We start from the raw sequence: 26,159 nt of genomic DNA, 5'->3' as shown, positions 1-26,159 counted from the left end.
TTAACATAAAATAATGTCTTACTAAAGATTTCATCAATTAAAAAGTAAATAGACATAAAACTCGTGAATACTACTAAACTATGCATGCTTCTTGAAATTGTAGTGGTAAAAAACGTGAAGTATATATTTCGTGATATAAATAAATAAAAAACAAGTTAAAGCATGCTAACTTGATTCTATCAAGAGGTATCTTTTGATAGATGAAGGTTGGCATGGTCGATAACTCCGCCTCCCACATGTTGTTCATGCTGGTGAAAAACCGTATTCTTGCAATGTATGTGGCAAAACTTATGCCCAGAAAGTTAGTTTAAAAAAGCATTGTCTTGTTCATTCTGGATATAGGCCTTACTCATGTCATGTGTGTGATGCAACATTCGCACACAAAGTTAATTTATATAAACATTCTCGTGTTCATACTGGAGAAAAACTTTATTCATGCAATATCTGTGACAAAGCATTCACTCAGAAAGGTGCTTTAAACAAACACTCTATTGTTCATTCTGGAAGAAAGAATTATTCTTGTGATATGTGCGATAAAACATTTGCTCATAAGTTTAATCTTAAGACCCACTATGTTGTTCCTACTGGTGAGAAGCCTTATTCATGCGGTGTATGTGATAAAACATTCTCACAGAAAAGTAGTTTAAATACTCATACTATTGTTCATACTGGAGAAAAGCCTTATTCATGCAGTATATGTAATAAAACATTCACACAGAAAGGTAATTTAAAAGCTCAATTTATTGTTCGTGCTGAAGAGAAACCTTTTCAATGCAATATGTGTGATAAATCTTTCACACAAAAAAGAAGTTTAAGTAGACACTATGGAATTCATACTTGAGAAAAGCCTTTTGATCTGATATGTATAGAACATCCAGTTCTTAAAGAATAAAAATGTACATTTTTGAATTTTTGATCCCGCATCTTTTCATTTTAATAAAAAATTTTACTAGAAATCACAAAATTTAAGTCATATTAAGGAACAATCTACAAATATACATTGTTCTGGCATGTAGCCTTACTCGCGGGATTCATTGTTTAAACCGTTTTAGGAATTCAATCCTTCCTCATTCTAAGAAGAAAAAGAACAAATTCAAATATCAAATTTCTTAAGCTGATGAGTTCTGGGGTCATATGATTTTTTATTATTTTAAGCAAATACAGAAACTAATCTTGTAAGGTGGATAATTGTAATTTCATAATTATTGATTCGCCTCTTGTATCCGTTTTTAAAAATGATCGCTTTCAGTTAACAATAGAGTAACCATATCATATACCACTACCAGGGGTGGCCAAGCTCCTTGATAGTCGAGTCATTTTTCAAGTTTGAAATTTTCCGCGAGCCGCAATTAAATACGTATTTGAAAGGTATTAAATTTTTTTTACAGAATTTATATTTATTAAAAACATGTAGGGTGTATTGCATTTAAATAATGAAAATTAAACACATTTATTTTACTTCTCTTGATAATTCTTTAAAATTTGGTGAATAATTGGTGACAGCACTTCTCAGTAATCACTTGAGATTTAACACAAATTTTGAAGTGGAATAAAATGATTCACATAAGTGTGTTGTTCCGAATATTGAAATAATTCGACAAGCAGCCTTTTTTAATTCTGGTACGAATTTCCAAAATTCAGTAATCGATGTCGACTTATATTTTAATTGTAGAGCTTGATCTTCTTGCATCTCTATTAATTCTAATTCTCCAGATGTTTTTATGTCATAATTATATTGGAAATGGAAAACTCCCCTTGAGTTAAACAACATTTCACTTTGTTTTTCTTATTTGTTCTCAGTAATTTAAAAGACATTTTGAAACACATACGGAACGATAATAATATTTTTAAATACAATAGCACAAAAATGAAAAGGGAACTCGGGTACATTTAACGAGAGCCACAAATAATCCTTCAAAGAGCCGCAGGTTGACCACTCCTGCCATATACCTTTAAAATAGTGAATTGAGTATATCATTCACTAACATTACTTGTGTACAAAAAACAAAAATGTTAAGTGGTATATTCTCTGTATTTTCGTTTTGAAATTATTGATCCCCAACTTTAAAGTTTAGGAATCTCAAATACAAATTTTAATTATATAAGAGGCTGCATCTCCTGCTTTTTTCGTTGACTAACCCCTGTGGTTTGTCTCACAATATTTTTTTTTTCTTTCTTAAAAGTTGATATTTTCAACAAAAAAAATTATTTCATTCATAAAATCTATTCTTATTATAATTTAATGTGTAAAAATTCAGTAGGTTAAGTCTTTTAACCGATTTTTAAACTTCTCTTTATATTAAAGTAGATATGCAATTACAAAACAGAAAATTTTTAGCAATTCTATCTGCACACAATTCCTTATAAATGGATGGTGTTTTCTACACTAGGGAAAGCTGCAAGCTCCATACCGCCTATACTTTCGGGTTACTGTTACAGGTGTATTTTAAAACTATTTGGCTCACAACATTGTCATTGTGTTTTGAGATTTTTGCAAATGTGGTATTTGATTACTTATTACTTGTTTTTACAATGCTAAAGGTACTAACACTAACGTAAGATGGTGGGCAGCTTGCAACAAGAGCAAACAGTAATAAAAAAATGGAAAGAGGCCAAATCAGAACTGCCAAAAAAGCGAATTATTCAAAATCTAGCAAACAAGTCACTAACTAAAACAAATTTTTTACTTCAAACTCACCAGAATTACTTAATAACATTAATATCTTATGAAATACGGCAGAATTGAGCTCAGAAATTATCTAATTTACTTCTTTTATTGAAAACAAAATTATCCGTTTGAAAATATCGCTCTAAGAATAAGTTGTAGTAAGCAGTTGCAAACTTTCTAACCGGAACTAGAGCAGGTATTGAGCTCGAGATTGTTATTGTTTACATTTATATTGAGAGCACATGGGGCCCCCTTGACCGTCGGGGCCCCATGGCGGTACTCCGACTGCCCAGGCATAGTTTCGACCCTGCAGTTAGTTTGAGATAATTGATATATATATATTTTTTTGAATAAAGTAAATTAGGTCGTCGGGCTGCCGAAGTGGAGGTGCCATCCCCTCTGCAGAGGATCAAAATTGTGATGGCATGTCTTCGGATCATCCTCAGGGGTTCTTCCTAGACAGTCGCCAATAGCCCATCGTGCAGCTCTAGTGCCACGTAAATTAACTACAACAACAACAATAAAGCAAATTGTAAGTTGTCTACGCACTCCGGCTGCAAAAAATACACATGCGCGCTCAAAGTCACTGAAAAAGACTGATGTGATGTGTCAAATCTTGTAAACATGAACAACGATTAAGTGACAACGATGCTGAAATCAGCCAATAAAATGTATCTACTTAATCAATAGTCGCTGCAAATAAACAGCATCCTAGACAAAATCACATTTTTGGCCTTAAAACATTCTGAATCTGGCATTAGTTATTGTCGACCAATCAGCGCTTTGTATACAAGTGTGCTAATCATGCTATGGAAACGGAATTGAAATCATATCTTGCGTAATATTTGTTTTGGTTTTGTTTTATTTATATTTTGTTTTGTTAAGCCTAAATTTATAACTTGATGATTATGGAAGAAGAACTTTCCATATCGTTAGATGGAAAAAATCTTGCGAATCTAAGAGTTGTTGATTTAAAACAAGAATTAGAGAAGCGTGGCTTGTCGAAGAGCGGAAGCAAAAAAGATCTAATTAAACGATTGAAACAAGTAAGCCTAAATTTACCAACTGCTAATTATGTTAGTCAATTATTTAGTCAACAAAATAAAAATAATTATTAATAACATTTTTAAAAGCATTTCAATGATTTTTTTTATTTCGTAGATTATTTTTCATTAATTGATCAATCTTATATTTACTTTTTTTAAATATACCATTTGATACTTTTTACCATACTTTTAAATTGCATTAACGATTATCAAAACGTCAATATTATATAAATTTTTTAGACTCGAAGCGTTAAAAAAAATCAAAAACGAGGATTAGATTACAATTCTGGTATATTTGAAGATTTTCATATTCTCTCAACTTCCCGCCCTTTTAATCAGCAAAAAGCGATATATGAAATGAAATCTCGCGAAGACTTACCTATCGTATCTATTCATATCTTATCTATTCCCTATCAAAATAATCGCCTAGTTTTTTAACTTTCAGGCAGTGGTCCACAAGAAACTAAAAAATAAAACAAAAAAATCACAGAAAAGGACATACTTGAGGATACTTTCGTATCGTAATCCGTTGCATTAGCTATAATCGCCGGCCCCAAATGGATTTTAAACTTTTTAAAAATATATGAAATGACCATATAGTTAAAAAAAAATTTCTTTTTTTATATTTAGAGATTTGTCTGTGTTTGGCTATCTACCTTTTCTACCTACCCTTTCAGTTGATCCATTTATGTGGTGTTTTTTTAAAAATATTTTTAGTTTCTCACTAGTTGTCTGAAAATTGGGGATATTTCCTTATCTGTCTCACCAACTACAATCGCCAAGATGCCAAATAGATTTTAAACTTGCAAATTGTTTTAAAAAAACATGTAGATGTTAGCCTGGGGGTGACTACGAGTTAAACCTTTTGAGTTGGTCCCTTTCTGCGATGTTTTTTTTAGTTCGCGCGGGTCACTGCCCGGAAGTTTCCAAGACTTGGCAATTATTCTGCCACAGATCACGATATGAAAATCACCCCGATATCTCTACCCCCAGAATCCTTTTTATCGCTATCTCTCAATATCACTCCACTAGATGTTTTTTTTTTAAATTGTAAATTTTCCATTTTGCCCATAAACAATTATAGTTAGCATAACAGATCATGTTACTGAAATATCAGCAGAAACCTCTTAAAATAAAATGTTGTTTAATATTCTGGCACAGTCTTAATATTCAGCACAGTATGATAACTATTAAAGTTCATATACGTTTTGTTTAAATCTCAAAGATTTTAAGTATGAAACAAAATTGTCTTTTATCCTGAAAATAAAATTGCTTTGTAAAAAAATATTTAATATTTAATTGGGGATCTCGTCTCAATCCAGGACTTACGACAAGTGATAAATATTGTTTGACTATTGATCACAAATAATTTGATATGCATTAAAAGATTTTATTCTGTTTCAAAATTATTTAATTAGTATTTTGTTGTTTGCCTGAGATCTTGTGATGACTACTGGCTTAAATTTAAGGGTAAATTATTTGTAAAACTTCCTTATTAAAAGTGAGTTAGCCGTTTTGTGAGTGATGATTTCTGTATTAGAATCTACTTTACTGCTGTGTCTAAGCGTTTTTAGAAGGGCCGTCTGCCCTGCCTGCCCTTTGATCCCTATTAAAGCACTGTCCTTGCCCTTTTTGTAAAAATAAGCCACCATCCCTTACAAACAGGGTTGGAGTTTTTGCCGGCAAAAAGGGGTTTTTGCCAGGACAGTGGCAAAAACCTGGTAAAAACCGGCAAAAACTGGTAAAAACCGGCAAAAACCAAATTATCTAAATTGCTGATTAAATATTATTACAAAATGCTAGAAACAAATTTAAATCAATCATAAGGAATAATAATTTTGATACATTACATGAAAAAATTATTTTTAACATATTAATAATTAATATAAGGGTAATAATTTTTAAAAGATTGAAAGTTTTTGACCTCTTTTCATTTTAGAATCCTTAAGTAAATGCTTTTTTACAAATAAATAAATATTATTTGTATAATATTATTATTTTTATTTATTATAAAAAATTATTATTTGTACAATAATTAACTACACATGTTGATAGATATTTTATGCTTTAAATTTAATTTAAAATAAGTTCATTTCACTGGAAAAAAGAGAATAATCACAAATTTTCCAATCAATAATGTTTTAAACTACTAAAATGATATATTATTACATTATGATTTAATTATGGAATAATAATTTTGTTAATTTTTGTAATTATTTATATTTATAGTATATATTTCAATTTTAGGAATAATTTTGCATCAAAAATGTGTTTTTGTCCTCTCATCTTGGAAAATATAGGTTTTTGCACACATTTTGCCAATTAGCTTGGCAAAAACCTGTTTTTGCCAGGACGGTTTTTACCGGTATTTACCATGGTTTTTTCCACCTGCGGCAAAATCTTGCCAACCCTGCTTAAAAACATTGTCTTAATTTATTTTTTCAGGCAAAGGTTGAGGTGAAACTATAAACGACATCACAGAACTGTGAAAGGTGAAACTTGCAGCCGCAACATATTTTCTTTAAAATTTTTTGGATGGTAAGAGAAAGCTTGCACTAACAGATACCAATATTGAAATGTACCCTATGATTAACTGATCCAAAATAGTTATCAGGAGGTAATCGCAATTTTACTATTAAAAAAATGCACCAGTTAGGCGGCAACTGAGGTAGATTTCTACATACTACCTGCGTCAGAGTATTCAGCAATATTTGGTTACTTCTGGACAGTTGCACACCAGAAAGAAAAAAATCACAAAAGGCAACTGACTCAAGGAATATATCTCGTAACAAATAGGGCTGGGCCGTATCAGTATTTTGATACTACTGTTTATTGACTGTTTCATATCCCCATTTAAAGATTATTACAATCTATATTGCCTGAGAATTAACTATAGTCTTGGGAAAAAAGGAGCTGTGCCTTTGCTATCACATTCAGGGGCAATCCAAAATACTTTTCTGTGGCATATTTGCTTACTCGCTTTGTTCCCTCTTAGCTTTTGCTGTTGGAATACCTTCTCCATCACTTATGTCCAAGTGAAAGACCCTTGCAATGACTTTTTTTTTTTTGTCTTTGAGTACTTATTGAAGATCCATTTTCTTGTTTTGTTCATCTCGTGTTGTATATGAAGCAGCAGTGAGTTGTATCAATCTACTATAAATTTCCGAGATATTTTCTGCATGTTAAAAATTAAATCTGCCACGCAACAAAACAAAAGCATCGTTTCTACTTTTGTTACTTACAACGAAAGTAATAAGTATGAGCTTTTACTTGTACTTCATTACTTTTTAAATCTTGTACTTTTGCCTTGTTTTTTTCCTACTTTTTTTCCCTGAAAAGTACAAGTATTTGTAAAAAAAATGCCAAAATAAGAAGAAAAAAATTTCCGAAATTTTTTGAAATTTTTCCTTGATAAAACTTTTTTTGAAAATTTAAATTTCATAATTAAATTTTTTATATAAATTTCATGTATTATATATATTTGAACAGCTTACTTTTTTATCCAAACACCTTCAAAGATTGTAATTTTCTGAAAGGGAGAAGGGCTGATCTTCTGAGCACACAATGACTTTTTTGCAAAAATCATTCAGTGATAGATTATTCCAGTAGTAGTATTGGAACAAGCATTGTCTATTCAATTGTGATATATTGTGTGAATACATTTGGTGTTGAAACACATAACCACAGGTGTTTGAATCAAAAGTTTCTAAAGGAAAAGATCGAGAATGGTAAAAAATGTGCATTTAAACTAAACTAAGTATGTATGTATACTATTTTTAAAGAGATAGTTCATCCAACCTTTAAGTATTTGAAAACAATAATTATAACGCAGGCAAACTGCTAGTTTAAATTTAATGCAAGCACAAGAACTGAAAACAGTCATGCACTATGGTTATCTTCCTTTTACGGTAGTCATAAACACAATCTCTCTTGTTACTTACATTATCAGGACTTAATACAATTCTAATTTAACCAATTAGAATTATATTAAGTCTAGATTATGTACCTACATATCTATTGGAAATTTCTGTAATCAAATAAAAAATACAGGATTTGTTCAAAAAATCTCCCTTTGACCTTTTTTTTTAATTAAAAAAATTTTTTTTTCTTCGGGATTATAGGGAATGATTGTTTTTCTTTTTAGTAAAAAAGAAAAAAATTTTAAATTTAGTACAAAAGAAAATACCAAAATATTTTTCTTCTCCGAATTGGTGATTATTTTGTATTCCTTTACTAATTTTTGTAGAATGTTTATATAATTTTGTTCTAAAATAGATTTTCCATCTGTGTATGATTTTCCTTAAATTAATGGATTTTATTCATTCCAATGTAAAATTAAACTAATTTGTTAGTAATTGAATGTATTTTACTTTATAGCAATTAGAGTTTGAAAAGCTTTGTGAAGAAAGGAAATCTACTGGAGGTTTGTTCTATTTTATACGAATAAAACTGTTTCTAAACTTTGTATATATTTTTCATAAGTTAATGTTTTTCATAATTTAGTGTTTTTTAAGTTTAACTTTTTTTCAAGCCTTCAGTAGAAATATACACTGCTTATAAACTTAGTGAATCTTTTTACTGGAGGTTTGATCTATTTTAATCAAATAAAACTGCTTATAAACTTGGTGTGTATTTTTTCATAATTTATTGTTTTTCAAGTTTTTTTTATCACACCTAAACAGTTTTTTTTCTAACTCACTGTTTCAATTTGTTCGTCGTAATTATAAGTTCATTTTTTGATATTTGTTTTTACATTTATTATAAAATATTGCAGCCTTTTGTAAATATCTAAAATATATAATGTTGAAAAAAATGAGTTTTTAATTAAATCAGTTTATTCTAGCTTGATTATTGATTATTTCTGGCAATAAAATTTTTTTTCCATGTGTTTTAGCAAATTTAATCTATTTAGAAACTTCTTCATAAACTATTACATATTGCTGTGAACATGGTCTTATACCCTATTCTCATCATCCCATTTAATAAATCCATTTTGCTATGTATTTAGTGTCAGTTAGGGGGAGGGAATATTTCTTGGTCTCTCATCAAACTTAGTTTGTGATGTGGTGCTTCTTGTTAATTAAATTATCTTATTGAGAAATAAGTAAAAATATTTTTCATTTAACAAAAATGGAAAGTTATAAATTTTTTTTTTTTTTTTTTTGGTAATAGTTTCTGGTTTAAAATAATATTTATGAGGGTTTTAGAAGAATTATATATTTTTTTATCTACTATTACTATTATTTTTTTGTTTTACCACTTCTATGATGAGGGAAAAGATAATAAATCTTTAAATAGTATATTTATGAATTCAGTTTCTATTTTCCTATCTAAACTATTTAATGCATCTTTCTAAATTGTTTAACTTTTAATGAGGTATGAAATTTTGGGCACCAAAGATTTTCAGTCTATTTAATTTTATTAACAAAATAGTCTCCACCGTAAAAAATTGAATTGAATTTTCTGAAATCATTCCTTATTTAAAGTACATAATAATTGTTTTATTACTAATAAAATATATTTTCAAAATTTATACGTTTATAAAATAGAATGAACCTACTTTTTAAGAACTTTTCTGAAAATATATAATCAAAGTGCTATGTCCATTAAACACTTTCTTTGCGATATAAGTATAGAATATTTTTAAAAAAGTAATTAAATTATTTAAAACATGCATTTTTTCCAACCCTGCTTTAATCTGATTTTGTAAATAATATGGAGTTCTGTATTTTAATCATTTTTGTTTCTTTACAGATTGTGAGCTAAAGAAAGAAGTAAGTACACGTGGAGATAAGTTGCCTTGCTTAAATAAACATTTAATGCTTTTATTTAGCTGCATTTATTAATTTTTCTTGTTAGTTTTTTTCTTTTCTATTTTTTTCCTTTCTTTTTTGGAACTGCTTTAATTGCATGGCTTGCCTGAATTCTATTATAGTAATTAAATAAATACTTATGTATTGATAAATTTTATTCAGATTTATTGTTTTCATTGTAGTTAGATGCTGCAACTCAACAAAATGAATTTGTACAGCGCTATCTGGCTCAACAGCAGAAGATTTTTGCTGAGCAGAAAGAGATGAAAAGATTAGTGGAACTTGAAGGTTTCTGAAATATTAATTATTAGTGTTTAAATTATTGTTTAAATTAATAATATTATTCAAAAATAATGATATGCACACATAATTAGTTTTTTTTTATTTAAGTAAAACATTTTGAAGTGAGGGATGTAGGTAAAACAAAAAGTATTGTATACTTAAAAAATCTATTACTTTCAACTATAGGCATTAAAAAGTTAAAAAAGAAAAAAAATCAAAACATTCCCTCTACAGTCAGTTGTTGGCCACGTGGTTGAGGAGGATCTAGACCAGTGTTTCCCAACGTGGGGCCCACGCCCCACCGGGGAGCAATTTGATTGTTAAGGGGGGCAATTCAAAAATGGACTCGACATGAGTTTAAACCTTTTGCTCTGGGCCATTTAAATACTATGCAAGATTTCGGTGACAAAATCGAAAGAAAAAAGCAAATTCTTAAATAATTGCGGTCAATAAATATTATGTGACTTAGGGATTTTTTAAGCGACAAACCTGAAATGAAATATCTGTTTACAGTCGATGGTAAAGCATTTGTGAGTTATTTAGCCAATATCTTTGAAAAACTGAATATATTAAATAAGAAGCTTCAAGGAACAAATAAAACTCTTGTTGATGCAAAAGCGAAGATATTTGGCTTCATTACCCTTATTGAGTTATGTCAGAAATATATTAACAACAAAAACTTTGAACAGTTTCATTGGCTCCAAAAATGTGAAGTAAATGATACCGCTTTACTTGTTATTGTCTATCATCTGAAAATTCTATCGGCTGATTTAAAAGAAAGATATTCTGATTTAAAACAAATTTATTTTCCAACATGGATGTTGCAGTCCATGTTAGTGGATTTGTCTGATATATCAAATATATCAAGAAGAACTTGCAGAAATGCAAAATGATGAGTCAGTTAAAACTTTATTTAATATGAAAGGAGTGATGGCATGGCTTCGTGAGGAAACAGAAAACAAATACCCAAATTCAATCAAATGTGCAAGAAAACTATTGTTACCGATTCCATCTTCATATTTAGCTGAATGTGGATTTAGTGCTGTAAATGATTTTATTGGTAAAAAAAAGAAATCGTCTGGATATAACACAACGGGGAGACTTGAGACTGAAGCTAACCAAATTGGAACCTAAGATAAAATCTACGTGCAGCAAGCATCAAGAGCAAGAATCTCACTAAATTAAAATATTAAATTATTATAGAAAAATCTTTAATTAAATTATTTCGAATTTGAATTTTAGTTTTTCATTATATAATCTGAAAATTTATTTTGTTTCGCTAACAATTTCCTAAGTTTCTTAAGTGAACAATTCGATTTTTTAATATTAAAAATTATGTATATGTTACATAGGGGGGGGCATAAGAATTTTAGAAAGGCTTAGGTGGGGCATGGTACAAAAAAGGTTGGGAAACACTGATCTAGACTCTTCATTTTTATCATCAACTACAAGATGATTGCAATATGGTCAATTTGCATATCACCTGAGTTTTCAGGTTAACGGATCCAGTTTGAAGCAATGTTCTACAGTTTAGGTCTAGCAGCAGAATTTAGGGAGTTAATCTGCAGCACTATCTTCATAAATACAAAATTTGCCTGTGACCCCAAGGTAGACAAACAGATATAATTATTGTAAAAATTCACCTGAATCTAACATGTACGTGGCAAAATTTGTAAACATAAGGTATTAAAAATTGTACATAAAAATATCATACACTTTTAAATTTATTTTGATTTATTCACCAATGTTTAAAAAAAAGTCCCTATGCAATAAATGCCTGTAATCAAGTAACAAAAAAAAAATTTCTTCTTCTTTTTTTTGCTCTTGGTGGTGTTCTCTCAACTCAACTTTGATTAGAAACAATTTTAAAAAGGTTAAAAACAGTGTTTTTTCGTTTCTTTTTTAATTTGAAATGAAAAATAATGTGCAGATGCTGTAATTAATTAACTGCAGCGTCCACTGCCATGCTGAAGGGTTTCTGCTACCAGGGTTTTGGGTAATTTGAATTCTAAAATATTCTGAGATTATTTTTAATTTAGTCTCCTACAAAAATTCAAACTATGTATATAAAGGGCTTATTCAAGAACGCCCATTATCTATTCTTATTTTGTCTCTCTATTGTGAATAAGTTTTTGTTCATTTCTAGGCTTGAAAGTGTCTTATTTAGTTTTGAAGTTAGTTACCTTCAATTGCTTTTTAACTCTTTGAGTGTTAGACATTTTTGTCATTTTAACTATCTGCATTCTTATATAACAAACAGTTGATAACTTTTATTCTTTAACTAAGAAATGGTAGTACATTGAGCAAATTTGTTCAGATATTAAACAATCTTTAATTATTTTGTATTTTATTAAATTAAAAGGGAAGCTATGGAGTACAAGTTTTCTAAAAGTTATGATTTTTTGTCGATTTTTACCAGCTATTGATACATAAGTCTGCAAAATTAAATGTTCTATATTTACAAATGGTTCACCTTTTTTTTTTCTTTAAATTTCAGAATCTCAGAAAAAAAGTGACTCAGAAGAGTGCATTATTTCTCCTAAAATTGTTGAAAAACCTTCAAGTAGTGATGAGGATACTGTACCAGAAGGAGATAGCTGCAATGAAATCGATACCGGTGAAAATACTTTAAAAGTTGCAATAGAAGAAATAAGTTCAAAAAAGAAAAAAGTTGAGAAAGAAACAGAAAAAAATGAAAGTGAGGAAACCCCTTCTACTGGTAACGTCACAATTGAAAGACACATAATTAAAATTGAAAGAGACAAAGTGTATACTATTATTTCAAATAAAAATCAGGATATTTGTACAGACAAGTCTGGAGATGATAAAAATAGTTCAAAAGACACTACAAAATCAGTTTCATCTGAAGAAGACTGTTCTGTGACTGGCGTAAAACACGAAAATCAGGCTTTGCCGCTTAAAAACAAACAAGCAAATGAGAAAGGTAAAGCAAATAAAAATGATTCATTGATACAAGGTACTGAAAATGTCAACCTGGATAATAAACATAACCAAAGGAGTGTCTTTTTGTCTGAAGGAGACAAAAATATTATTGTTTCCAATATCAACAAAAATACTTCAAAAAGTGAAAACACAAGTAAAATTGTCGAATCAAAGATTGACGACGGGAATAAAAATGTGTTTTTAAAAATTGACAAAGATATAAGTGCTTTAAAGTGTGAAGATACTAATACAAATGATTTAAAAATTGATGATACAAAAAAAAGTGCATTAAAAAATGAAGATACAAATAAAAGTGCATTAAAAATTGAAGATACAAATAAAAGTGCAATAAAACTTGAAGATACTACAAATACAAGTGCTTTAAAAACTCAAGATATAGAAAAAACTGTTTCAACTGAAACTCAAGAGACAGTTAAATGTACTTTATTAACAGATGAAAGTACTTTAAAGATTGAATACACTAATAAAAGTGATTCTTCCAAAACTGAAAGCACGGAAGAAAATTCTTTTAAAATTGAAGCTGAAACTATAAGTGCTTTAAAAATTGACACAAACACTGCTTCATCAAAAATTGATCCAGGCGAATGTACTTTAAAAAATGAAGCCAAAGATAAATGTACTTTAAAAAATGAAAACATTGGTGAATGTTTTGTTAAAGGCAAAGACAAAATATTTTATTCAAAAGCAGCTAGAAGAGGTGAAAGTCCTTTGCTAAAAAACGAAAATTTAAAAAATAAAGACATTGATGAAATTAGTTGTTTAGAAGATAAAGATACAAAGGAAAGTATTTCAAAAAATAAAATTTCAGATGAAAATATTGTTTCAATAAAAGAAATCGTTGATGAAAGTGCTTTAAAAAATCCAGACACAGATAAAAAAAATTTTTCAAAAAATGAGGACTCTGATGAAAGTGCTTTTCTAAATGTTGAGAACACCGACTTAGAAACTGTTAAAACCAAACTAGAAAGTAATATAAACTCAACTGTATCCGATTGTCCAACAAATAAGTTAGTTGTTGGACAAAGTGAAAGGGATTTGTGTAGTGTAAATACAAAGAAGGAAATCAAAGATGTTCCCAACATAGTGGACCAAACTCAAGTCAAACCTGACCAACAAGTAGCTGAAGTTGAGGCAAACTCAGGTAAACTTATTACAGATGACAGTTGTGAAGGAAAATCAAAAGTTAGTGAAAAAAGCATTATAGATAATCCTTGTCAAACCTCATCTAGTTGTAAAGCGAATGCTGAGCCATCACCATCATCTTATCAAAAAGTTGAACCAGTACCTGACAGCAATATTGAATTAGTTCATTCATCTTCTGAATCATTTGAAACCAAGTATGTAGTTTATATTGAATATTATTAATACACTTTTAATGTAGTATCAATTTATTTATAACTTAAAAGCATCGTAAGTACTGATTTGGCAGACAGCGATAGACTCATAAATATTTTTTTCTGTATTTTTTTGCATTGTTTCTTAGTTTTCAGGTATGAACATACATGCTTTTGATTGGTGGTAAGTAGCAAAGCTACTGTAGTCATTACTTTTTTCACAGTTTGTAATTTAGTGTACTACTTTTTAAAAGAAGTTGTGTTGTGAGTTGTGCAATGCAAAAAAAAAAAAAAAAAAATCCAGTAGTTTTTAAAGATTTCTGGCAACTACTTTTAACATTAGTTTAATAAAGAAAAAAGGTTCAAACGCAACTAATTTTTTAAATCAGATTGGTACAAATCTTCGCAGATTTGTCAGTGAAATATGTGAGAATACCCCTATGTCTGATGCTCCAGAGCACATGGATGAAATATTCTGCAAAAATCCGCTTTTTTAAAATTTCTGAGAATGTTCCAAAAATTTAATTTTTTCTATTCAATTATTACAGAACATTCCTCCCATAACTTCTGAAAACCGAGCTGCCCGAACGATGGCCGTACTTGGAGCGAACTTTTTTTATCCTGCGGTAGACTCAGAGTGTCCATCAGGAGAAAATGGGTGGTTCTTTGGGAAGTGCACCGTTGCCTTGACAACCACGACTTCTGCTGTAGAGCAGAAAGGATGAGGTTCTTGGTTGTTGAGTTCTAGGCAGTTTCATTTCTGCTGCCGGTGTTGTTCCGATGCTTTCCTCCTTGGTGCGACAAGTATTGAATTTATCCATCCGTACATTATAGTTTTCTCGACTTTGCTAGCTTTTATTTTTAGCCATTCCTGCTTGCGTTTGCCTTTGTACATATTTGTTTTTCATTTATTTGTGTCCTTTTCCCAAGGTGCATCGTAAGATGAATATATTTTAACGATGGAAGTCAATTTGAAAGGCGGACATAAAGTGTGTATGGTGGATGCTGTTGCAAAAATTAAATTCAAGTTTCATTGGTTAAATAAAACAGTCAAAGTGACTAAAACTGTTAGTAACAATCTTGAGGGGAAAGTTAGCCACTGTTTTAATTTTAAGTGATTGACGGGCAATTAATTTAAACTGATGATTATTGAGCCTTATATATTGCTTAATTTTCTTTAATATATTAGTGATCAAAGTTGTTTAAAATTATATTTAAGAAAAATTTAAATTTTACTGTCTAAATGCTTCTGCCACTTTTAATTTAAAATAAAAATCTCACGACAGAGTTAGAAGTTATGTTTTTGTGTATCTTATTGATATCACAATATTACATAGAGCACTCCCTCCCCCGCACCTTCCAGTGTCTGCTTTGTAAAAGTTCAGCTTTTTTTATTTTTGTCCACTTTCATGCCTGAGAGCAGCAAGTCTTCTTTTGTTTGTTTTAATCAAGCCATTATATATAACAATTAATATTTAAACCAGCTGTTAAGAGTAATAGCTTATTTATCACTTAGGCCATACCTTCAAGAGTGCAAATGTACACTCATAGAACACTAAAAGAATACTTCATGTTATTTCAATGGAAAAAACATATCTTCACTGTACTTCTTTTTCTTTGAAGAAATACAAGAGCCATAAACACTTAATAAAATTGCAGATATTTTATAGATTCCTAGCATTTTTTTAAACTAAATATTCACTGTCAAGAAAGGCAAAAAAAAAGTTAAAAAAGGTTGAAATAAAAATAATTTTTAAAAAATGGTTTGTTTAATTATGACTCAGGCAAACTTGAATATACAGTGGAGCATCGTTTATACGACGCCAAAGGGACCACCGAAAAACGTCGTATAAACGATAACGTCGTATAATCGATTTTAACTTCTAAAATTGAAACTAACTCTGTTTTCAGTTAATTTTAATGTTTAACGTGTTGATTTACATAAATTTCTAAATTAGACAAAGCAAAACAAACAAATAACCAAAGAAGAAAAATTGCAGTGAGCAATTTGAATGTATGTTACCTTAAATTATATTTTCCTGCTATTAGTCTCTACAATGCTTTGAATAGCGAGTTGAACTTACTGCTTTCTATGATGCAATTTTAGATTTCTAATCACTGCCAAATCTAATGGCTGAAGCGCACTTGTGCAATTTGCAGGAAAAAAGGGAGCTTTTACATTTTCCGAAATAATTAGTATCGATGGGTGCGCTGGACATTGGTCGATGAATAGCAAAATTTTTCGTTTTTCCTTCTTCATAACATTGTCAAGTTTTTTCAGTCATCTAGTAAAAATTACGGTCGTCATTCAAGCATTCTTGTTGGCACCTTTTTCTGTATCATTCATGTTGGCAAATCCCGCCCTTTTTTAAAATACACAAGTAAAAATAAAAAATTAAATAAATGTGAACAAAATCTAAAAACCGACGTATAACCGATTTTGTGCGTCGTATAAACGATATATTTTTACATTAAAATGAATAGGAATGATTTGGGACCACACTAAAACGTCGTATAAATGTAAACGTCGTATAAGTGATCGTCGTATAAACGATGCTCCACTGTATATATTTCTTACTAATTCCGCATTTTTAACCAATTTTTCATACAAAAAAATTTTAACATGGGTGTTAATCAAGTTCTCCAACAAAGTTTGTCTCCTGAAAGTGGTGATGACATTTTGAAAATAATCAGTTGTCACTTTCTGAATTTTTATTATATTTCTATAAATGCAGACACATAGTTTCAGTGCCATAAATTTTGTATAATGTTCTTTTCAATATGTTTAAAAACTAATTGAAATCAACTTTAAATCCATAGATTGATAAAAATAGTCAGGTGTCAGCATTTAGAATTTTTTACTATGGCTTGTTAAAGCATCATCCACTAATTAAATTATATAAAGTTATAAATTTAATTAAACTCTAGTTTCAACAATTAGTTTTGTTATCTAAGCCTTTCATAATTGTATTGACAGTTTTATTAGTACTCTTGTTTAATTAACATTCCATTACACTTATATTAGGGTGGAACCTCTAGTTGGCAATTTCTGAATAATAGCCGTTTGTTGCTAGCTTGAAGTTTGTTTCAGGATGTATCTTAGTCAACTTTTTTTAACTTTTTATTTTCTATCTTGCAATAATTTCAATTATTCATTACTAAAAATATTCTCCTATAATGACCATCATTTTTCTGCGATTGTGAAAGAAAAATTTTTGAACATTCATGCAGAAATAAATCATGGACAATTCAATTACAGATAACCGACATCTTGTATGGGTAGTCTGCATGAATCACACGAATCTTATTCTAAATTGAACTCAGTGGCGTGACAGCCCCTAGAGGGCCAAGACATACTGTGCCCCTCTCAGTTTTCATGACCTTGGGGTCTGTGGTGCAGGAGCAGATGTTCAGTCTGGTGGTCATTTTCCCTATGTATTCTGAATTTTGCAATTGTGCTTTGTGGTTGTGATGCAGTGGTGTATTATGTGATTGTTTACATATGTATTGTGTTTTGTGCGAGCTAGACCAGTGGCCAGACGTGGACTATATGGTTAAGGGTTTTGCAAACCTAGGTACGTGTCCACGTTTGGAAGAAAAGGAAAAAAGAAAAGTCTGGTGGTCAGTTGAACACGGAACCCCCAGTGTTTAGTTCCCAAGCATGCTTGGTACTCATTAAATTTTGTTCTAGCATTCACAATTGCCAGCAGTACCTAATGCATCATCGATTAGCTCTCATTTTATGCAATTTGTAGAAATTACTCATGCATAAACAAAGTAATTTGAATTAAACTTAAATATTTAATGAATTAAATTTTCTGTTTCTAATTATTATTTTATTTTTTGAGCAAGCAATTCCTTTGAAAATTCAATTAACGGTTGCCTCTTAAAACATGTCACACAGGCACTGGTCCACCAAGACCTATTGTTTGGAGTTTTCTCTGTATTTTATGTTTTAGATGTAGAAGCATAAGTTGGTATATAACAGGCAGACTATGACAACAGTTTCTATTATAGAAAAGTGTCATGTAAGGTTGATGAAAAAGTTTTTTCAGGTTCCTTGTAGCTCACTATTGTATTTTTGCATTTGAGGTAAACTCTTTTAAACTTTGGAGTCCTTTATTTTTAGTGTACATTTATTCTGTGAGAGTTTGAAAAATATAAATTCTTGAAACCCAGAATGTGCAAATTTTTGTTTCCTATTTTGCTAAAATCAAGTCTCTGTTAAAATTTGAATAAATTTCTAGTATTAAAATAAGCAAATAACATTATACAGCTTTAGCATAATTTTTGATTAACAACAAATGTAAAATGATTCTACTTCGATCAAGATCCACAAAGGCACAATGGAAATTTTAAGTAATTGCCAACAAGTTGAAACAAATTTTGAATTAAAAATTTGATTGTAGCGACTTTTTCTTTTGTCAGATTCTAAAAGATTTTAGTTTATTAGATGAATTGGGGGGAGGAGGGGTACTTTTATTTGACTTTTTTTCTGTTTTTTTTCCCCCACATATTCACTTAATATACATTTGTCGAGGCAATTAAAATAACTGAATATTGAAATCGAAATAAGTAATTAAATTAATAAATAGGGAAATCCTGAGTATATAAAAAACATTTCAAAAATAGTATATAAAAAACATTTCAGTTATTTAATCGTAACTAAACTGGCATTGTAGATTTAAATAAGTTCTGAGCATTTTGCTCTTTTCATTAACAACACATTCTTAAAAGATAGAAATTTTTTTCTTTCCTATTCAATTTACGCAGCCACTTCAGAAAAACATTCTGTTCCTCCTACTATTTAGGGTAACGATATTTTTAAGAATGCTCTGGCTTGACCATAATTTCTATTTTACGTAAACATAATTAATCTATGTATACGAAAATGCAGAACATGTAATAAGAATTACAAAAGAAATTTTTTAAAAAATCATATGAAAAATGGCACACCTTAATTATTACAGAAATTGTAAAATACGATTTTTTAAAACTATATTTAACCATACACAATTTCATAGCCAAAATTATAATGGTGAAGACAGTGGAGGGGGGATGCAAGGGAGGGGTTTAAACACCCCCCTTAAGCTCAGACAAGATGGCAAAAATGAAAATTTTAATAGAAATTATGCGGGCTATTATTTTTTAAGACTATATATTTTTATTTGCCTTATGCCTACTTTTTTTCTTACGGTATTTCTCAGAATACTGAAAAAACATTTACTATAATAGGGTTGTACTTTTGAAACCAAATTCACGTGATAATGTTACGGACTGGTTCCTTTCTGTCCTGCCAGTCGTGATAGTTTTCGAGACTGGCTGGCATTCGCGAGGTCTTTATGTGATGATTCTGGAATCCTAGAATAGTGTAAATAATTTACTTTTCTTTTATCTTCAATTGTTTCTATTATTATGTATCAAATTGCGATTTTATTGTTATGTATAACCCAGACTAGAATTATGATTTTCAACTATTGTACATTCTGAGATTTAACTTACTGTTAACGCAACAACCCCCTTCCCATCCTCCAATTTATTTTTCTATTGCGATGAAAGAGCAGATATCCAACACTGGATAGGTACTCTGATAAAACTTGAATAGTTAGTGGAGTTAGTTAGTCGGACTTAGAGTTATCTCTGCCGCTGTCGCTAAATCTGTTTTGTCTTAACAAAAAGTTCATTCAATCGCCGAACCCGTCATCGCCACTATTTCGACTAGTGAAGAAATCAGTAACAATACCATTGGTGATACTGTGCTCGTTGAAGTTATTCATTCCAGCTCGAAACTTAGAGATCGTAACATAGCGGATATTTCTGCGCCAATATATATATATGTTTGCTGCTCTTGGATCTTTAGGATGTCAAAACGCAATAATTTAACAATTTTTAATTACTTTGAGAAAAAAAAATCACGACCTGAAATTAGTATGGGGACAGCATCTAGTACCAATGTAAGTTTTTCTGTTGTACGGAAATGTGATACTTCGGTTGAAGAAAACGTTTCTAGCGTTCAAAATCTGATGAATGTGAAAGGGGCCCTCAAAGTGTTACTTCCCACCTATATGACTTTTTTCAGAAGATATTACATTATGTTCCAAAATTTAAAAAATCAAATCAAAATTTAACTAAACAATGTTGTCTAAATAAAAAGTCAAAATTGTCTAGCTGTCTAAATTAGGGAACTAATAGTGCTTTATTACATACTCGAATTTGTTTTAGTAGTTCCAGAAAATTATGAACACCCCCCTTGAAAAAATTCTGTGTACGCCACTGGGTGAAGAATTTAGTTATGAATGTTTTTAATTTTTTTGGAAATCGAACATGTCTAGCAGATCTTGTCCATGTAAAACGGTTGTTTGGCAGACTTGTTTATATTCATTGGTATAACTGTAGTTCATGTTTCTTTTAGAACTGTTTCCTTTAAGTAATAAGCAGTTTCACTCGCAATCTAGGGAATTCATTGCGGTTTTTTTCTGTTTTTTTTTTTTTTTAATTATTATTACTTTATATGAACACAATAGAGGTTGAATTTATTCTGCTCGAAGAACTTAGAAACCAGTTTTTAAATTGGTGTGCACATAACATTTTTCTTAAGAATGTGCTGTTGTAGCAGTCAGTGTCAATTATTGCATTTGACTTCATAATTGCGAAATTAATTCGTTAATTGGTGTAGTTGGCATTCTGTTTTCAAACATGTCACATAGCAGCTGTAATAGAGAATATACAAGTTCAGCTGAAGGAGAATTTAAATTTTCTTTGATAGCGATTCTTATCTCCAGTAGGATTACTGGACATTTTCACAATTCGTTATTTCGAGAAATTAAGTGCAGACTTTAGATGTCTGTGAAAGCATTCCACAATTACATTTGAAATTGGATTGTAAGTTATGGTCTAAATTATATTAGTCCCCTACAATTTTGAAAATTCTTAGAACATATTTGATTCAAACCTCGATCAGTTTTCACAATCAAAAGACAGCCAGAACTACTTATCCAAGTGTTAAAATGATCTGCAAATAGTGAAAAAAGGATTTGCAAATAGTTTGTGCCAGTTGATCAGGAATTGGTATGATATGGCCTCTGGCCATATCATACCAATTCTATATTTTACCAATTCAATATTTTACTATATGGCCTCTGGCCATATAGTAAAATAATTTGTGTTTGGTTAAAAGATAATAGAGGTTGCAATAATATCCATATGGATAAAGGAAGATAATTGTTCCAAAAGGTGTTATAGCGTGCCTTGTGACTTGAGAGCATTGTTAAATATCACAACACTTAACTCGTTCTCTTATTTGGCGTTTCATTAATGGCTATACAAATCTTGATGAAATATGTTTTTCGATTACAACTATGATTATGTCGACTTGGAGTCTCACATATTAATTTATCTTCAGGAATCTAGTTTCAGAGAAGCTGTCTGATTATAAAAATATTTATGTACCTCTTAGATTCTTTTTTTCTGTTTAAAGGAATTTATTAAAATCTAAAAACATTTAATTTCAATAAAATGAATTTCAATTCTTTATTAGGTGTCCTTGTTTACGTTTTGATGACCGTGCCGGCATCTGTAGAATACTGGACAAATATCCGTAGAATACTTTAAAATGATATTTAAATAGCAAACTTGCCTTGGTCAACATCGGATGGGGTTTTGTTAAAAGGCAAAGTGTAATGGTTTTTGATCTGTATAAATAATTCCCTGTCATATGTTGACTAATTGTACTAACTTTCATTTAATTTGATGAAGTAAAAAGCTAGAGGTTCCCATTTAGTTTGCAAACTTTGCCTCAAGGCTCCACCAAAGGCGACATTCGAGGCATCCATCTAAACACTCATTTAGCTCTAAGGTGTTGCCTTAACAATAGCTTATTTAGCAGCAATAAAAAAAATTCTGCATTTTCGTTATCTTTTAGGGAGATCAATCATGACTTTTAGAATGAAGTTTTATGCCCTTCTCTAAAAATTGAGCTAAAGGATCAAATATATAGGTAGCTTTGGGTATAAAAAATCTGTAAAAATCAAGTAATCCAAAAAGTTAACAAAGTTTAGTGCGAGTAGAGGGCTGAACAAAATAAGTTATGCATTTAATTTTATCAGGGAGGGGCTTAATCTCTTTTCAGAAAGATTAAAACCTAAATGTTCAATTGATAATAGGTGAGAGAGCCACGATGACTCAAGGGATAGAGCGTACACCTTCCAATGAGGTGAACCGGATCTGAATCCCTGTAATGGCTGGTCAATACAAATCCACATCTGGATTGCACCGATCACAATTCTGACGTGAAATATCCTCAGTGGTAGACAGATATTGGGTTAGAGTCCCTTTGCCGTCAGGCTAACCGTGGGAGGTTCTCGTGGTCTTCCTCTCAATGTAACGCTAATGCGGGTTCGTTCCATTAAAAAGTTCTCAACAAAGGCAAATTTCTCCCAATACTTGATCCTGAAGTTCCTTTGTCTTCTGGTTTGGGATCACAATTACAAGGCTACTGAGTTGAACATTAGTAGTCGTAAACCTGAGAATTGGGTCAGCTGTTCCACGACGGTTATAAAATAAAAAATAATAGGCCCGAAATGCATTGATACTTTTAGAAAGTGCTTTCATAGATCTTTTGACGCTGCTCTTTAAAATATATATATATATATATATATTGATGTTTGCCCTAGGGTGTCGACAAGTTATACCTTTCGATTTAATCTCCTTCTCAAATGTCTTTTAGTTTCTCTTGGGCTGCTGCCCATAAGTTTTCCTGACTTGGCGATTATTCAGATATGGATGACGACACGGAAATCTTTCCTTAACAGGAAAAAAATGTGCTTTGGTTTTCCTATTTAGGGAAAAACAATAAAAAAATGGGTGTTTAAGTCGCGATGACCTTCAAAATTTGACAAAAAGTTAAAATTTCGCTAAGGGAGTTTCCCAGCTTTTTTAAAGGTTATAAGCGCAGATCTTATGCATTGCAATAACTGATAAATATTTCTTGTTTTTTTTCCATCATTTTTATGTCATCCATAAATTTTATAATTATTTACTATGCATATCTTTTTATTTTATTCGTAAATAAAAAAAAATTAAAAGATATTACATGACGATAATTAAAAACATGATATTGCACTCCATGACCGTAACTGTAACCTTGTTTTGTTATGCGCAACAGTAGTGGTAAAGAGTTATCGAGTTGGAATATTTGTTTTCTGTTATTGTTTAATTCTAGATAAAGTTTATGGTAAGCATTACTGTCATTATTTAAATCATTTTAAGTGTAAAAATGTAATAAGTATCTTTATATGTCGCGTAATTTGATCGGAAGTTAATACTACCGGCATGCAATTCGTCAACCTACTCCTCTAAAAAAATTTTCGTTAATTAGGTGTCTGCTGTTAATTAATTATTAGTTCTATTTAATGTGAGCATTGTTTAACATGTGTGGATACATTCCCATTAAAATGCTTTGATAGAAATGAAACTGTCGCAATTGTGGCCCTTATGTAATGTAATCAATATGTGTGTGTGTTGAATAATACGAGCAAAATGTTAAAATACGTAGCTTCTTAGCAGTTTGTAACGATATTTTTTTATATATACGCTTTCTTAAGCATATGTGGAGTAATTTAATTTAATTTTATTGGACGTGTGCATATCAGGCATAGCGTTTCACCGGATATTTTCGAATTTTGTTTCTACACAAGCCTTAATGATTTGAAAATTTTAACTTAAATCTTCCTAATGTTTTTAATCGCATCTGTTATTTTGTGCACTTTATTTCTCGCTTTAAACTTTTGCTTTGAATTTAAGTAAATCCTGAATGCAACATTAGCTGGTAGGTTGAAACTAAGAGTTTTTATTTTAAGAGTTACCAGAAAATTGTCTGGAGTTACCATATCGATTGTATAACAATCGATATTAAGTTCTTTCTAAAATATAATGTGTTTGGGTAATAATATGAAATAATAATAATTGGGTAATAATAATTTGTTGTAATAATATGAAAATGGCTGTTTTAATCGCAAATAATTTGGTCAATGAATGTTCCTGAATGAAACCTGTTCCTGGTCACTGAATGAAACCTGTTCCTCATTGTTTAACCTTCAGTTGAAAACTGTATCCATTTTGAATCTGTTTTAAATTAACCCATTTTAAATATTTCAAACTTCACTAAGTGTTTAAATTTTTAGGGAGTTTGATTATAGAAGCAAACTCTCCGAATGTTCATAGAAGTATAGTTCATAGTATTAAGAGTATTAATGGATTCTGCATGGCTTTGTTCAGCCATGAGTTAAACGTGGAAAAAAAAATTTGCCATAGTTTTTTGCTATTTGAGTTATTATTTATAGAAGCAAACTCTCCGAATGTTCATAGAAGTATAGTTCATAGTATTTAGAGTATTAATGGATTCTGCATGGCTTTGTTCAGCCATGAGTTAAACGTGGAAAGAAAAATTTGCCATAGTTTTTTGCTATTTGAGTTTAATCAATCAATCTTATTAGACTTAACAGTGTTTTCACTACAGCGCGAGAACGCGAGAATCTCGCATATTTTTTTCTTTTCTCGCATTAAAAAATGATTACCGCGAGAAATTCGCGCATTCTATAAATCAATTTCAAAATTCGCGAATTTCTCTCATTTTGGAAAAAGCTTCGAATTACGTCATTTAGAATAAAATCCGTTTCACTTTTCTTCCTGGATCTTCATTATTTTCAACACTTGTCCCGTTATCCAGCTTCTCTATTTACCAGTAGGCATTGTTCAGAACCTTTTCGAACAACAGAACACAACCCCTCCGAACCACGGAACCCCTTTTAAAACACATTTCTCTGCAACCACGTGTTTACTGTAGGTATGGTTTTTCATGTAAGACGTTCAAATTTTTTTATGCGCTAATGTAAGATGGACAAATACCTAGTAAAGGCAAAATCTTCTATGATGATGCAGCAAAAATATTCAATGCTTTAAAAAATAGAAGACGTTAAAAATGTATTATAACAAAAGAAATTTTTTTTTCCAAGTCTATTTGTATTTTTTCAGTTTTTAGAAATCTCACTTAACTTTCTGAAATCTCACCCTGTTTTTGAGAAAGGGTGAGAAATTCTCACCCATTTTTTTTCTATGATGAAAACACTGCTTAACTATATTTTAATCAAGTTTAAATGAAGTATAAAAAGAGTATTTGAAGAGGGTTTATATCAGCACTTGAGGATGTCTACTTGTTATATCCTCCAAATTAGTCTTTTTCTGTGCTGTTTTTTTAATTTGTAATAGGCTGCTTTTTTAATTTGTATTGCTCACAAGTCGCTAAAACGTGGTTATTATTTTAATGTAGATACTAATAAAAAAGCTTTCCACCAAAGTATATATAAAGGGAAAAGTTGTGTAAATCGTAATTATCTAACAATTTTAATCAGTTCTAATAATTTTTGTTGGTACTTTGAAATGATTCTGTGAACCATTTTCGTACTTTAAAATTATACTGTTGACCATTTTCGCCAAACTCGATATCGGCAAAAGGTAGCGTCCGCTCTAATAACCGCAAATTTTACTGTGTAATCGATGAAGAGATTTCCGTAGTGTGATCTGTGCGGGGATGAAATACTTCCTTGATAAAGCATAAATCCACTTTTTTCTCTCAATTTTTAAAGCTTTCGACCATGTTCCAAAAATAAAAAATTTTGGGAAGTCCAATTATTAAAGCAGCCCCCTCCACCATGGTTGCCGAAACTCATGCTACCCGGTTGCTAGTCGGATTTGGAACAAACTTCCTTCCTACTGTAGTAGCTTGCCGGGAAAGGATGATCACTAGAAGAAAATTGATAGAGCTTTGGCCTGTGCACTTCCGCTGCAGAGCGGAAAAGATGATGTTCTTGGTTGTTGAGTACTCAAGCAGTTTTGTTTCCACTACCTATATTGGTTCGACAGGTATTGATTTTACATGTGCGTTCCTTATAGTTCTCTTGGCTTCACACCTCCTTATTTTTGACAGTTTCTGCTTTTGTCCATGCACATGTTTGTTTTCGTTTACTTGTGTCCTTTTAACGTGGTGCGTCATAGT

The 26,159-nt window shown here is 30.6% G+C and overlaps 2 protein-coding genes across 4 annotated transcripts in view; both read left to right on the top strand.

The window, feature by feature from the left end:
- Positions 1–200: 200 nt before the first annotated feature.
- LOC122270327 (gastrula zinc finger protein XlCGF7.1-like) lies at positions 201–841 on the top strand. Its single transcript, XM_043047280.2, has 2 exons — positions 201–301; positions 343–841. Exons 1-2 carry the CDS (start codon positions 201–203, stop codon positions 839–841), a joined length of 600 nt encoding a protein of 199 aa, XP_042903214.2.
- Positions 842–3,441: 2,600 nt separating this feature from the next.
- The window catches only part of LOC107451679 (apoptotic chromatin condensation inducer in the nucleus), a 42,174-nt gene continuing 19,456 nt past the window's right edge, over positions 3,442–26,159 (top strand). The window contains exons 1-5 of one of the 3 annotated variants that reach the window (XM_043047273.2): positions 3,442–3,714; positions 8,092–8,137; positions 9,469–9,488; positions 9,710–9,815; positions 12,307–14,110. In XM_043047273.2, the coding sequence (XP_042903207.1) occupies positions 3,571–3,714; positions 8,092–8,137; positions 9,469–9,488; positions 9,710–9,815; positions 12,307–14,110 (2,120 nt within the window). In that variant the 5' untranslated portion in view covers positions 3,442–3,570. The remainder of the gene's footprint in view (positions 3,715–8,091; positions 8,138–9,468; positions 9,489–9,709; positions 9,816–12,306; positions 14,111–26,159) is intronic. The other 2 variants (XR_011636539.1, XM_043047274.2) reach the window with 2 other exon arrangements.

The sequence above is a fragment of the Parasteatoda tepidariorum genome, chromosome 4 (assembly GCF_043381705.1).
Source record: "Parasteatoda tepidariorum isolate YZ-2023 chromosome 4, CAS_Ptep_4.0, whole genome shotgun sequence".
In the NCBI taxonomy this organism is placed as follows: Eukaryota; Metazoa; Arthropoda; class Arachnida; order Araneae; family Theridiidae; genus Parasteatoda; species Parasteatoda tepidariorum.
The sequence above is the reverse complement of the archived record's forward strand: the minus strand, read 5'-3'. Positions and strand labels throughout refer to the sequence as shown.